Here is a 13,228-nt window from a genome sequence, read left to right on the forward strand (position 1 = left end):
TTTGGGACTGGTGGAAAGAATCTCATCTGTCTTGTCGGCTCTGTGGAGTTCAGGAAGTAGAGGTAAGAGCTGCTGCAGTGGTTCATAGGTACACACGCTCAGAGCTTTTGTGTAGATATAACAGACAGTGAGTATCTCTCTAATATTAGTGCCTAAGATTCCTGTGTTAGATGTTTACTCACTCACCCTCACTCACACATTCACTCATCTATCTTTTCATTCATCTTTTAATTCATTCATCTACTCACCCATTCTACACTACTTATTCATTACACCCATCTACTCGTTCATTCTACACTACTCATCCATGAGCTGGATACAATTCTATTTGCCGGAACTCTTAGGGAGAAGTACTGTATGTGGTCAGAAGGAATAGTCTGATAAGCTGCTTGAAGTAAAGAGTAAGACACCCCCAAACCATGCTTAACAAACAGGAGATGGTGATGCAAATGCTCTTCAGGGATGGTGGATGTGTTAAATGCAGACTTTGTTTTGCTGAGTAATGTGCAAGTCTGGGTCAGAGCTGAATTGCATAGGACGTGAAGAAACTGGGCCCTGCCAGAAAAATAACTGACCTGTTTGCCATGTCTGTAAGTCACCCCTTAAATACTTGTTGAATCTATTTCTACTCCATCCCCACGGCTACCACTCTAGTTCAAATCCTTCTTGGGTCTCACCTGAGCCATTGCAAAGATCTCACCAACCAGCCTGCCTGCTTCCCATCTCTACTTCCTCCAATTCATTCTCCATATCACAGTCAGAGTGGTCTTTCTAAAGTTCAGATCAAATCATGTTAATATCCTACCTCAAAATCTTTGATCCTAAAAGATCAAATTCAAATTCCGTAGCATGGCATTCAAAGCTCTTTCTAATTTCATTGCCTACTCATTTCCCACACTTCCTTAAGTTCTTCTGGAGTAGCCACGGGAAAAAACTCTTCCTTATGCCAAAATACCTTTCCTTCACTTCTCTGCTTGGAAAATTCTTATTTAGGAAAATCCCTGTTGTCTTCCTTCTGTTACCAAGTAACCACATCTTTAGGTAATGCTGCTGGACTTGGTAGAGATTCCATCCATGGGAGTGGTTATGCCATCTACCACATTTCCCATTCTCCTCCTGGACATTTTATAGGATTGCGCTTTCTTGGGTGTGGGCGTGTGACTTGCTTTGGTCAGTGAATGAGAAAAATGGAAGAGCCAAAACATGACTTACACACTTTCTTTCCTTCTCATAGCTGCTCCGTCAGTCTTTATCCTGGAATGAGGCAGACAAAGAGCAGAGCACCCAGCCAACTCTTAATGGATATATAAAAATAGTGAAAGATAAAACTTTGTTATTGAAGCTGCTGAGATTTTGAGATTGCTTATAATTATTGAGTAGCCCAGTCTATCCTAACTGGTGCACTATCTCTGCTTTGACATCTTTCATAACTACCCTAAATCACCATATTTCTACTTTATCTGAATTGTGTGACACATTTTCTTTATACCACTTATTTGACACTGATGACATTGCTAATTATGAGTTTGGTGGTATGTCTTAGCCACCTCTATACTTTTTCTGAGCCTTCCTGAGGGCAAGGATAATGCTTGTTCTGTTTCTGTATCACACAAATTATGATTCATAGCCAAGGTGAGATACTGAAATAGGTGTAGGAGTCAGACAGACAGACTTGTTTTGAATCCCAATTCTTACATTTGATGGACAGTCTCTGTGAACCTCAGTTTTCTCAACTGTAAAGTGGGAGTAATAATATGTACCTTACAGGGTTTTTCTAAAGTTTGTGGATAATAGGTGTAACATATGTACTAATAATGACGTGTCATAATTCTTTTGTTCCCATTTTTTGTTTTTAATATCATTATGGGTAGTGTTCAGTAAATGCCAGTGGATAAACCTTTCATTGACTGAAGTATAATGGTATATGCATCAGACTTGGGATCAAAAGTCCTAGATTTAAGACATAGCTTTTTTTTTAACCAGTTTGTGTCCTTGGGAAAGTCACTCACCCTCTCTGCAGTTTTGCATTCTCAACTATAAAATGTAAATACTGATCCTTACCTCACAGAGTTTTTTTAATAAAATTTAAATGAGGTAATATATGAAGAAATGTTTTACATGTGCTCCAGTATCACACATCTAAAACTATAATGATGCAGAGACAACTGATTGGTCCCTGACATGAGGACTGTGTGGACATTGTGAAGCACCCCAGAGTATTCCATTAACGCTTTATTGTCTGATTTGACTTAGCTTGTTTGTGTTTGTCTTTCCAACTAGACTGTGAGCTGCTTGAGATAAAGAATTGTCTTAGTCATATATATATATATATATATATATATATTTAGTGAAAATGTTTGTTTCTCCTTGTATAAATAATACATGTTTAGCATTAGAGACAGTAAAAATACCTGAAGAAAATGAAAATCCTGATAATTCTTACCTTTCTTACAGAGATAGACACTATTAACCTTCTGATGTGTTTCTTTTCAGTTTTCTTCTCTGCAAATATCATTATGAAACTGACATTACATTGCACATACAAGCATTGTTCCATCTTATATAAATAAACACATAACCATTCTAAAGTTGGATATATGTTAATGATACTTTTACACTGTTTAGAGTTGTAACCAAAATTTTTGTGCATAAATATTAATGTTAGTCTGATTTTGTATTTTTGTAAAAAAGTTTTTAGAAGGAAAAATTTCCAGATCAAAGGGTACAAATATTTTTAATACTCTTGGGACTTCCAAATTGATTTCCAGAAAGACTGAACCAAGTTCCACTTCCACAAACAAGGTGTAAGGTTGTACATCTCACTACATCCTTGTCTATAACAGAATTATAATTAAAAACAAAGAAAAGTCTTTTAATATAATAATTATCTATTTACAGTTCTTTTGTGAAATGTTCTTTCCTCCTGCTCATTTTTCTACTGGGATTTTAATTATTTTCTTATTAATTTCTATGATGTTTCAAAAACCATTTTATTATAGTCACCAAGTACAAGGTAAATAATAGATGCTCCTTAAAAATACTTTGGATTATTAGTTAATTGTCCTGGGGACTTTTTAGAAACAAAAACAGGTTTTCTATGAGGCTGACTCCTTCCTTTCCCCACCTAGGACACAGCTGGGCAGGAGCGGTACCGGACCATCACCACAGCCTATTACCGTGGAGCCATGGGCTTCATTCTGATGTATGACATCACCAATGAGGAATCTTTCAATGCTGTCCAAGACTGGTATGAGATTCATTCATTCATCCATCCATCAAATTGTTCATGAAACCCTAGCTTGTGCTAAGCCCTACGCTATGTGTTAGGGAAAACCAGATGAATAAGACATGGCTCCTGTCTTCACAAAGTTCACAGATGAGCAGAGAGGCTAGATCAGTGAGCAAGCAATGACAATATCCTGTGACAGGTGCAGTGATGAGAGTGGTACCCGGGCTGTAGAAACCTAGCTTGGGGAGTTAGGGAATGTGTCCTGGAATTGCTGACATACTACAGTTTGAAGATGGACAAGAATTAGCCAGAGGGACAAATGGATAAGAATGTTGCAGAAAAGGAGTACAGATGTGCAAAGGCAAGAAGGTAGGTGAGAGGGTAGGAAGAGCAGAGGTCATGAAGGATTTTATGTGCTGGGGTAGGGACTTTGGGTTTTATTTGTAGGTAAGGACATTTGAACTGGGAAACAACAGGTTCAGATTAGTATTTTAGAAAAATTCATTCTGGATAGATTACTAAGTGAATCCACATATTGTTTCCCTATAAAGTTTATCCCTTGGCTGGGGGGTGAGGGTCAAGTTCATAACAGTTCAATATACAATAGAATCTGACACAATTCCCTGGAGGTATAGCCTCTGAGCAACTTATATCAGAGGCCCCCAGCACCCCCAGGCCACATCCCCATCTCTTGCATTACTGCCTGAACTAAACTCCCCTACCCCAATCCTGGAAAAACTGCCTTCCATCAAACCAGTCTCTGGTGCCAAAATGGTTGGGGACTGCTGACTTACTTCTTTCTCCCTGGAAAATTACTCACAAGGAGAAGGGAGCGTGAAGAGAAGGAGAGGTGAAGAGGGAAGGCCAGGACCGGGTGTCCCTATTCAGTGGAGAGGATAAGAATGTGGAAGATGGAGAATCTGTGCCTGGTCCTTATCCACAGTCGGAGAGGCAGAGCAGGCCGGGCACAGTGCAGCAGTGCTAGCCAGTGCCAAGCATGTCTTCTGTTCTTTTTTGCCCAACAGCTACCCTTTGAAGACTTTGCTTCTGCCAAGGAACAGTTGCCATGACTATGTGAGGCACCATTGGTTCCTTGGAGCCTTGAGCTGGGAGTGACCTTTCAGGCTGCCTACCCCCACTTCCCAGTTCTGAACAGCAGTCTAGGGTGCCACCCACATGCCTGTCACTCATGTGTTCTCCTTCTCAGCCTCTTGGTCATTCCCTTTTTCCTCCTTTCTCCCTCTTTCCTTTTAACAACTCCTTTTATCCACCTTCCTTTTTTTCTCCTTTCCTCCTTCTTTTTTCTCTTGCTCTCTCATTATACCTTTTTTTGCTCCTGTTTTTTTCCCCTGTCTTATTCTCTCCCTTCCCTCCAGTCTTGACTTTTCCCTCCTCCTCCCTTCTCCCCTCTATCTCCTCTCATCCTCACCTCCCACCATGAAGAGATTAGCTCTTTAAGTATCTCCACACTGCCCATTCCCTTCCAGCCTTGACCTCCTTCCCTTTCTCTATCAGTCCCTGTTCATCCTGCCTCAGGAACACAGTGACTTTAACACCTGGTGATGATTCCTCCAAGAATAACCTAAGTTGCTAATCTAGGAGCTGAGAGTGGATGGAGGTGGGAGGAGGGAGGAAGATGACAGAAGAGTGGCACAGGGAGTTGGCTCCAGGTCCCTGCCTTGAGGCTGAAGACTGTTTTTTCCAAGCTCTGACCTTCAGTTTTGCCTCTGGGAAACTTGGTCCCAACCTAGCACCCATCTGCCATCTAAACCTCAGTGCCCAGCACAGAACCTGGCTCTATGTAGTTTCACCACAAATGGTGGTTGAGTGAATTCCATCCATTGAGGAAGTGGCTTTTCACCCTTAAAGAGAAGATGGGTAGTGAAATCAGCTTTAGGAGCAGGGTTGGTAGTTGGTTCAGTCTGCAGTTAAGGTTGAGTTAGATTGAATGTCAGTATCGGGATAGGATCAGAGTTTATTTAGATCTGCTTCAGGATTAACTATTTGCTGGCTCCTTCCTTCGTCAGACATTCACTGACTTCTCTATGCTCTATGCTGGGGGAGGGGCGGGGAGGCTGGCACCACAAAAATGGGGCTTTCCTGATCGCTCAGTGGAAGAGAATCCACCGGCCATTGCAGGAGACATGGGTTTGATCTCTGGTCTGGGAAGATCCCACATGCTGTGGAGCAACTAAGCTTGTGCCCCATAGCTACTGAACCTGTGCTCTAGAGCCCGGGAGCCGCAACTACTGAGCCCATGTGCTGCAATTCCTGAAGCCTGCGCTCTCTATAGCCTGTGCTCTGCAACAAGAGAAGCAACGACAGTGAGAAGCCTGTGCAGGGGATTGAAGAGTAGCCCCCACTTGCTGCAACTAGAGACAAGCCGGCATAGCAACAAAGACCCAGTACAGCCAAGAATAAAAAATAAATACATAAATAAAATTACATATAAAAAAGAATAGACCTATCTCTGCCCTCAAGGAGAGACAGATAAATCCAGCCAAATGTAATAACAGATGCCACAGTAAAGGTGTAGGGAAACAAAAGCGGGGTAACTGTTCCTACCTGTGAGGTGTTGGGGGACTGAGTTAGACCTGCTTCGCAAAAAATGTATACTCAATATAAAGGTCTGGTTTTATTTCCTCTATTTAAAAGTTTATTTTTCATTTTAGAAATAATACATGCTCACTTTCAAAATCTTGCCAAGAAAAGGTTTTTTTTTACTGGCCACAATGCATGGCTTGTGGGATTGCAACCTTGTTGAAGGGGCTTCTGTGAGCTCCTCGGGGTCCTTTCTAGCCTAGGAGGGTGTCAATAACACAGTCCTCTCCCTGTCTCTCTTTAGGGCTACTCAGATAAAGACCTACTCCTGGGACAATGCGCAGGTCATCCTGGTGGGGAACAAGTGTGATATGGAGGAAGAGAGGGTTGTTCCCACTGAGAAGGGCCGGCTCCTCGCAGAGCAGCTTGGTATGTACATGACACATGTGGGTGCATGTGTGCACTGGAGTGGGGCAAATGGAGGGAATAAGTGTGTGTTTGTATTTGGGACATTAAGGATGTGCTGTGATCCTGAATTATGTGCATATGTGCTCTGTGTGTGTTGTTTCATATTTAGGGCATATACATGTGGGCTTCATGCTAATGAATTCTAGGTAATGCATTATTTATGATATATATATATATATTTTGTTACACTGGATGTATCAATAAAATTTAAATATATGAAATCTTTTTTTTAAACCAGTTCCTTCCACAACGGATTTGAGGTATCTTATAACATTGTCATAGTATATCAACAAAAAAATGAGACAATTGGAGCAAAGGGAAAAAAGGCAAGGGTAGGAGAACATAAGAGAAGGCCAGGGGTGAGATAACTACATTTTGTAAGTTTTGGGGCATGTGCAAGAGCTGGACTGAAATAGTCACTTTGAGCTTCCTAGCAACCCTTGCAAAGAGGGAAACATAATCAGTTACATGGTTCAGAGATGGTCCTTAAGATAAAAACAAACCCATTATTCCAGAGAAGCACTGCTCTCCACTGACAACTGTAGACTGAGTGTGTGTATGCTCAGTTGTATCTGACTCTTTGTGACCCCATGGACTGTAGCCTGCCAGGCTCCTCTGTCCATGGAATTTTCCAGGCAAGAATACTGGAGTGGGTTGCCATTTCCTTCTCCAGGGGATCTTCCCAACCCAGGGATTGAACCCGCGTCTCTTGTGTCTCTTGCATTGGCAGGCAAATTCTTTACCACTGAGCCACTTGGGAAGCCCGGCAACTGTAGAACAGACTCTATATGCTGAGTGTGATGATGTTCTTAATATCAAACATCCTTTATAGCAACTACAACACTGAATATCGTAGGCTGTGTCTTACAATTTCTGTCAGTGTAAACTGATGTTTTGTCACCAAAATACAATTCACAGCAAAAGTGATTGTATGAAGTCATGAGACAATGTAGATTAAACATGCTGCTCAGTGATGCTCTTTTTCCAAGGTTAATGCACCTTGATCCTTGTGCTCCATTGAGATCCAGGTGTCTCAGGTGTGTCTTAGTGGCCACACAGCAGGACACCTCCCTACAGCTGCTTAAAAGAGAAGCTTTTTTTTTCTTTTTCCTACTGGGGTTTAATATAAGATCACCTTATATAAGTCTTCTTTTAGAAGAATGCGTGTACTGCTTAGCTTTTAGCCAGTATTTCTCACAACCTCAGTGCTGTAAGTATTAAGGAGAAGGGAGTTTAAAGTTATATTCTCTGCCAGTTTCTGAAGTTCAGATATTTGGGCTGGTAGGTGGGTAAATTGTGTAATATATAAATGTGAATTTGTGTTGTATATATTTGTATTATGTATATTACGAGGACATGTATAGCAGAGTGTCCTATACTTCTTTATTCCCTCTCCTATTTTCCAGTGTAGCCTGGAATAGAAATTAGCACAATGAAGGTGCTTAATAAATAGGGAGGCTGGGCCATTTGGCTCTTGATGGTTCTTACCCCATCACAGGTGTCCTCAGGACCCATAGAATGTGTCTATACCCATTCCCGTGGTTCACAGGACAGTAAGCATATGGCCAAGGCCACACATGAGTGACCTCTGGCTATCTTATGCCTTCAGCCTGCTGTCCTCAAGATGCCCTGCACTTTCCTTGGACCAACAATACCCCTTCTGTTTGAAAGGCTCTTTTTAACCTCCCGTCTCCCACTCTTATCTAGCTGTTGAACCCCCACTCAGCTTTCAAAACACACCTCCCCAGCTCTTTTCTTGGTTCCCCCACTCAGAGTACCCTATGCATGCAACAGTCACAGTACCCATCTCCCTTGGGTGCACTTGTTTCCTTATCTGTCTCCAGAAAGCTTCATGAGGACAGGAAATGAGTCTTGTTTATCTTTATACCCATAGTGCCTGGCATATGGCCTGGCAGTGAGTAAACACTGTAAAAATATATTTTGATTAAAATTTTATGGAGTCAAGTATTTGGCTACTTCATTTTACTTCATTCTAATTATGACTTCCTAAGCTCCTACTCCATGCCAAGTACTGTACTGCAAAATAGGCTATGTTCCCCGGTCTGAGACAGAAACTGTGATAAGCCAGGTGATCAGTGCTGTGATAGAAGGATGCACCAGGGGCTGTGGACACAGAGGAGGTACCTATTCAGTTTGGGTCAGAGAATATGAAGTCCATGCTGAGTTTTTTTTTTTAATTAACTTTGATTTGAGTACAGTTTGCTTTACAATGTTGTGCCATTTTCTACTGTACAGCAAAGTGAATCTGCCATACATACATACACGTATTATCTCCTCCCTTTTGAATTTCCTTCTCATTCAGGTTGCCACAGTACATTACAAGGGAGTTCCTTGTGCTATACAGTATGTCCTCATTATTTATCCATTTTATGTGTCATATCAAGAGTTAACTCATTGAAAAAGACCCTGATGCTGTGAAATATTGAAGACAAAAGGAGAAGAGGGCAGCAGATGGTTAGATGAATTTGAGCAAACTCCGGAAGATAGTGAAGGACAGGGAAGCCTGGCATGGTGCAGTCCTTGAGGTCAAAAAGAGTCAGACATGACTTAGCAACTGAACAACAACAATCAATAGTGTATATGTGTCAATCCTAATCTCCCAGTTCTTCCCACCACCTTCCCTTCACCCGTGGTATCCATGCATTTGTTCTCTACTTCTATGTCTCTATTTCTGCTTTGAAAAATCTTTAAAACATTTTTAAAATTTATTTTTGGCTGCACTGGGTCTTTGTTGCTGTGCTTGGGCTTTCTCGAGTTGCGGTGCTGAGCTTCTCATTGTGATGGCTTCTCTTGCTGCCGAGCATGGGCTCTAGGGTGCTTGGGCTCAGCAGTCATGGTGCACAGGCTTAGTTGCCCTGAAGCATGTGGAATATTCCTAGAGCACAGATCAAATCCCTGTCCCCTGCATTGGCAAGTGGATTCTTAACCACTGGACCACCAGGGAAGTCCCTGATTTGCAAGGAAACCAGAGCTGGAGGGGTCAGGCTCCCTGACTCCACATTAGGTCTTGGAGATAAGTAGGAGCAGTCAAGTGAGGAAGAAAGGCAAGGACCTTCCAGGCAGGGGGAATAACACTGGCAAAGGCAAGGAACAGTCCTGTGTATTTAGGGAACCATAAATCATTGGAGATACCAAGGGAACATTCATGCAAAGATGGGCTCGATGAAGGATGGAAATGGTAGGGACCTAACAGAAGCAGAAGATATTAAGAAGAGGTGGCAAGAATACACAGAAGAACTGTACAAAAAAGATCTTCACGACCCAGATAATCACAATGGTGTAATCACTCACCTAGAGCCAGATATCCTGGAATGTGAAGTCAAGTGGGCCTTAGGAAGCATCACCACGAACAAAGCTTGTGGAGATGATAGAATTCCAGTTGAGCTATTTCAAATCCTGAAAGATGATGCTGTGAAGGTGCTGCACTCAATATACCAGCAAATTTGGAAAACTCAGCAGTGGCCACAGGACTGGAAAAGGTCCATTTTCATTCCAATCCCAAAGAAAGGCAATGCCAAAGAATGCTCAAACTACCGCACAATTGCACTCATCTCACACGCTAGTAAAGTAATGCTCAAAATTCTCCAAGCCAGGCTTCAGCAATACATGAACTGTGAACTTCCAGATGTTCAAGCTGGTTTTAGAAAAGGCAGAGGAACAAGAGATCAAATTGCCAACATCTGCTGGATCATCGAAATAGCAAGAGAGTTCCAGAAAAACATCTGCTTTATTGACTATGCCAAAGCCTTTGACTGTGTGGATCACAACAAACTGTGGAAAATTCTGAAAGAGATGGGAAGATCAGACCACCTGACCTGCCTCCTGAGAAATCTGTATGCAGGTCAGGAAGCAACAGTTAGAACTGGACATGGAACAACACACTGGTTCCAAATAGGAAAAGAAGTGCGTCAAGGCTGTATATTGTCACCCTGCTTATTTAACTTCTGTGCAGAGTACATCATGAGAAACGATGGGCTGCAGGAAGCACAAGCTGGAATCAAGATTGCCGGGAGAAATATCAATAACCTCAGATATGCAGATGACACCACCCTTATGGCAGAGAGTGAAGAGGAACTAAAAAGCCTCTTGATGAAAGTGAAAGAGGAGAGTGAAAAAGTTGGCTTAAAGCTCAACATTCAGAAAACTAAGATCATGGCATCTGGTCCCATCACTTCATGGCAAATAGATGGGGAAACAGTGGAAACAGTGTCAGACTTTATTTTTGGGGGCTCCAAAATCACTGCAGATGGTGACTGCAGCCATGAAATTAAAAGACGTTTACTCCTTGGAAGGAAAGTTATGACCAACCTGGATAGCATATTTAAAAGCAGAGACATTACTTTGCCAACAAAGGTCCGTCTAGTCAAGGCTGTGGTTTCCCGGTGGTCATGTATGGATGTGAGAGTTGGACTGTGAAGAAGGCTGAGCGCCGAAGAATGGATGCTTTTGAACTGTGGTGTTGGAGACGACTCTTGAGAGTCCCTTGGACTGCAAGGAGATCCAACCAGTCCATCCTAAAGGAGATCAGTCCTGGGTGTTCATTGGAAGGACTGATGCTGAAGCTGAAACTCCAAAACTTTGGCCACCTCATGTGAAGAGTTGACTCACTGGAAAAGACCCTGATGCTGGGAGGGATTGGGGGCAGGAGGAGAAGGGGACAACAGAGGATGAGATGGCTGGATGGCATCACCGACTCGATGGGCATGAGTTTGAGTAAACTGTGGGGGTTGGTGATGGACCGGGAGGCCTGGTGTGCTGCGATTCATGGGGTCGCAAAGAGTTGGACGCGACTGAGCGACTGAACTGAACTGACTGAAATCATTGGATTGTGTGAGTCTAGAGTAGCGACTTAGGGGCAGCAGCAGCAGAGTAGCACTTCCCTAATTAAGAGATTCATGTCACTGGATGTTCATGATGATTTTATGTATGTATTTTGGTGTATAATAGGAAAAAATATAATTAGCATCTCAAGCCCTTAAGGTTAAACAAGACTGTTTTTAAAGGTGAGTTAATTTTATATTAGGAAAAAATATAGCCAGCATGCCAAGCCATTATGACTAACGTTTTTAAAGGTGAGTTTGTTAAACATTTATTAGATATTTACCATGTGCCAGGCCCTATTCAAAGTGTTTTAAGTAATACTCATTTAATTTAAAAGTGCTTAATTTAATTTAGGTACATTTCTTATAGAGATGAGAAAACTGAGGCACAGAAAAGTTGAGTAACTTGTTTAAGATCACATAGCTAGTAACAGGTAGAGTCAGAATTTGAACTCAAGTAGTAGTCTGGCTCCACAGCTGCACTTTTAACCACTTAACCTCACTGTACAGCAAATATTGTAATAATAGCTAATATATATTGAGCCAGGCATTATATGAGATGCTTTGTGTTAATTATCTCTTTTAATTCTCGACATAACTCCTCAAGATAGGTCAAGTTCAGCATAGGTTCATGAGGTTCTTGCTTAAGATTATGCATTTAGGAAATGGTAGAGCCAATAAAGGGGCTTCCCCGGTGGCTCAGCAACAAAGAATTCGCCTGCGATGCAGGAGACGCCAGTTTGATCCCTGGGTCAGGAAGATCCTTTGGAGGAGGAAATCCAACCCATTCCAGTATTCTTGCGAGGGAAATCCCATGGACAGCATTACCTGGCAGGCTACAATCAATCCCTGGGGTCACAGAGAGTCGGACACAACTGAAGTGATTTAGTGCACGTGCGTACACACATACACACACACACACACAGAGCCAATAAAAATCTATCTAATTTATGTAGAAAGACCGACAGAAGTGAGATTAAGTCTTAGTACATAGTTTAGAAAGACACTTAAAGAGGGCGTTAATGAATTGGTTAGATTTGCGTAGGTCAACGTAACTCATCTCAGTCCTACTGAACTTCCTGAGCTTTTCTCTACTACTTACCAGAACTCAGCTATTTACATGTCTGTTCCACACTACACCTCAGCAGTAGTCGGGGTTATGTCTAATTGTTTTCATTATCTCAACCATCCAGCACAGGATACTCATTCACTCATACATTTATACACTGAAAAATATTTATTGAGCATACACTCTGAGACAGGTTGTATCTTGGCACTTAGGTGTGATTCTTACTATCATGGAACTAATGGGGAAAAGAGACATTAAACAAATAATCATACAAGTAAATATATAATTAAAAATTTATAAATGGGTAAATTGTATGCAAATTACATCTCAATAACACTTTAAAACTGTGATATGTTCTGTATGACTTAGGACTCTCATTATGGCAAGTGATAAAAATCTCAAATCAAACTAGCTTTAATTTTAAAAAAGAGGGTGGGATGTTCTGAGAGAATAGCATTGAAACAAGTGTACTATCAAGGGTGAAACAGACCACCAGCCCAGGTTGGATGCATGAGACAAGAGCTCAGGGCTGGTGCACTGGGAAGACCCAGAGGGATGGGATGGGGAGGGAGGCGGGAGGAGGGATTGGGATGGGGAACACATGTAAATCCATGGCTGATTCATGTCAATGTATGGCAAAAACCGCTACAATATTGTAAAGTAATTAGCCTCCAACTAATAAAAATAAATGAAAAGAAAATAAATAAATTTACTAAAAAGCCTTCAAAAAAAAAAAAAAAGAATGTATTAGCTTATGTAGCTGGGAAGTCCACTAGTCACAGGACTCAACTGGGTCTCTATTTCTCAGCTTTGCATATCCCTTCATCCTCTTTCCATAGCCAGACTCTGAATGGGGAATAAGATAAATGATGGCAGCTCCAGATTTATATCCTCCAACTTCTGCAAAAGAGGATTCTTGCTCCCAACCACCATATATCAATCTCAGGGAAGACTATGATCAGATACCTATGAGTTACATGCCTATTTCAGTGGCTGGGGGAGGCAAATATTATAACCTATAGTCCCACCACAGTTGTTTAAAGTAGCAGTTCCGTAAAAGAAGGAATGGTGGACAGATAA

General features: G+C 41.7%; 1 protein-coding gene and 1 long non-coding RNA gene across 6 annotated transcripts in view; one reads left to right on the plus strand and one right to left on the minus strand.

Annotated features, from left to right (window-relative positions):
* Window positions 1-13,228, plus strand: part of RAB3B (RAB3B, member RAS oncogene family) — a 73,521-nt gene that overhangs the window by 44,862 nt on the left and 15,431 nt on the right. For both annotated transcript variants that reach the window (XM_061121908.1, XM_061121909.1), the window contains exons 3-4: window positions 3,129-3,247; window positions 6,075-6,199. In XM_061121908.1, coding sequence (XP_060977891.1) covers window positions 3,129-3,247; window positions 6,075-6,199 — 244 coding nt within the window. The remainder of the gene's footprint in view (window positions 1-3,128; window positions 3,248-6,074; window positions 6,200-13,228) is intronic.
* Window positions 1-13,228, minus strand: part of LOC133041363 (uncharacterized) — a 62,788-nt gene that overhangs the window by 4,198 nt on the left and 45,362 nt on the right. Inside the window, exons 4-5 of one of the 4 annotated variants that reach the window (XR_009689221.1) lie at window positions 2,444-2,502; window positions 1,213-1,294 (exon numbers count right to left, since the gene is read on the minus strand). The exons of 1 other annotated variant lie outside the window; for it this stretch is intronic. This is a non-coding gene — a long non-coding RNA (uncharacterized LOC133041363). The remainder of the gene's footprint in view (window positions 1-1,212; window positions 1,295-2,443; window positions 2,503-13,228) is intronic. 2 more of the 4 variants (XR_009689223.1, XR_009689224.1) reach the window with 2 other exon arrangements.

The sequence above is a fragment of the Dama dama genome, chromosome 20 (genome assembly GCF_033118175.1).
Source record: "Dama dama isolate Ldn47 chromosome 20, ASM3311817v1, whole genome shotgun sequence".
Lineage (NCBI taxonomy): Eukaryota > Metazoa > Chordata > Mammalia > Artiodactyla > Cervidae > Dama > Dama dama.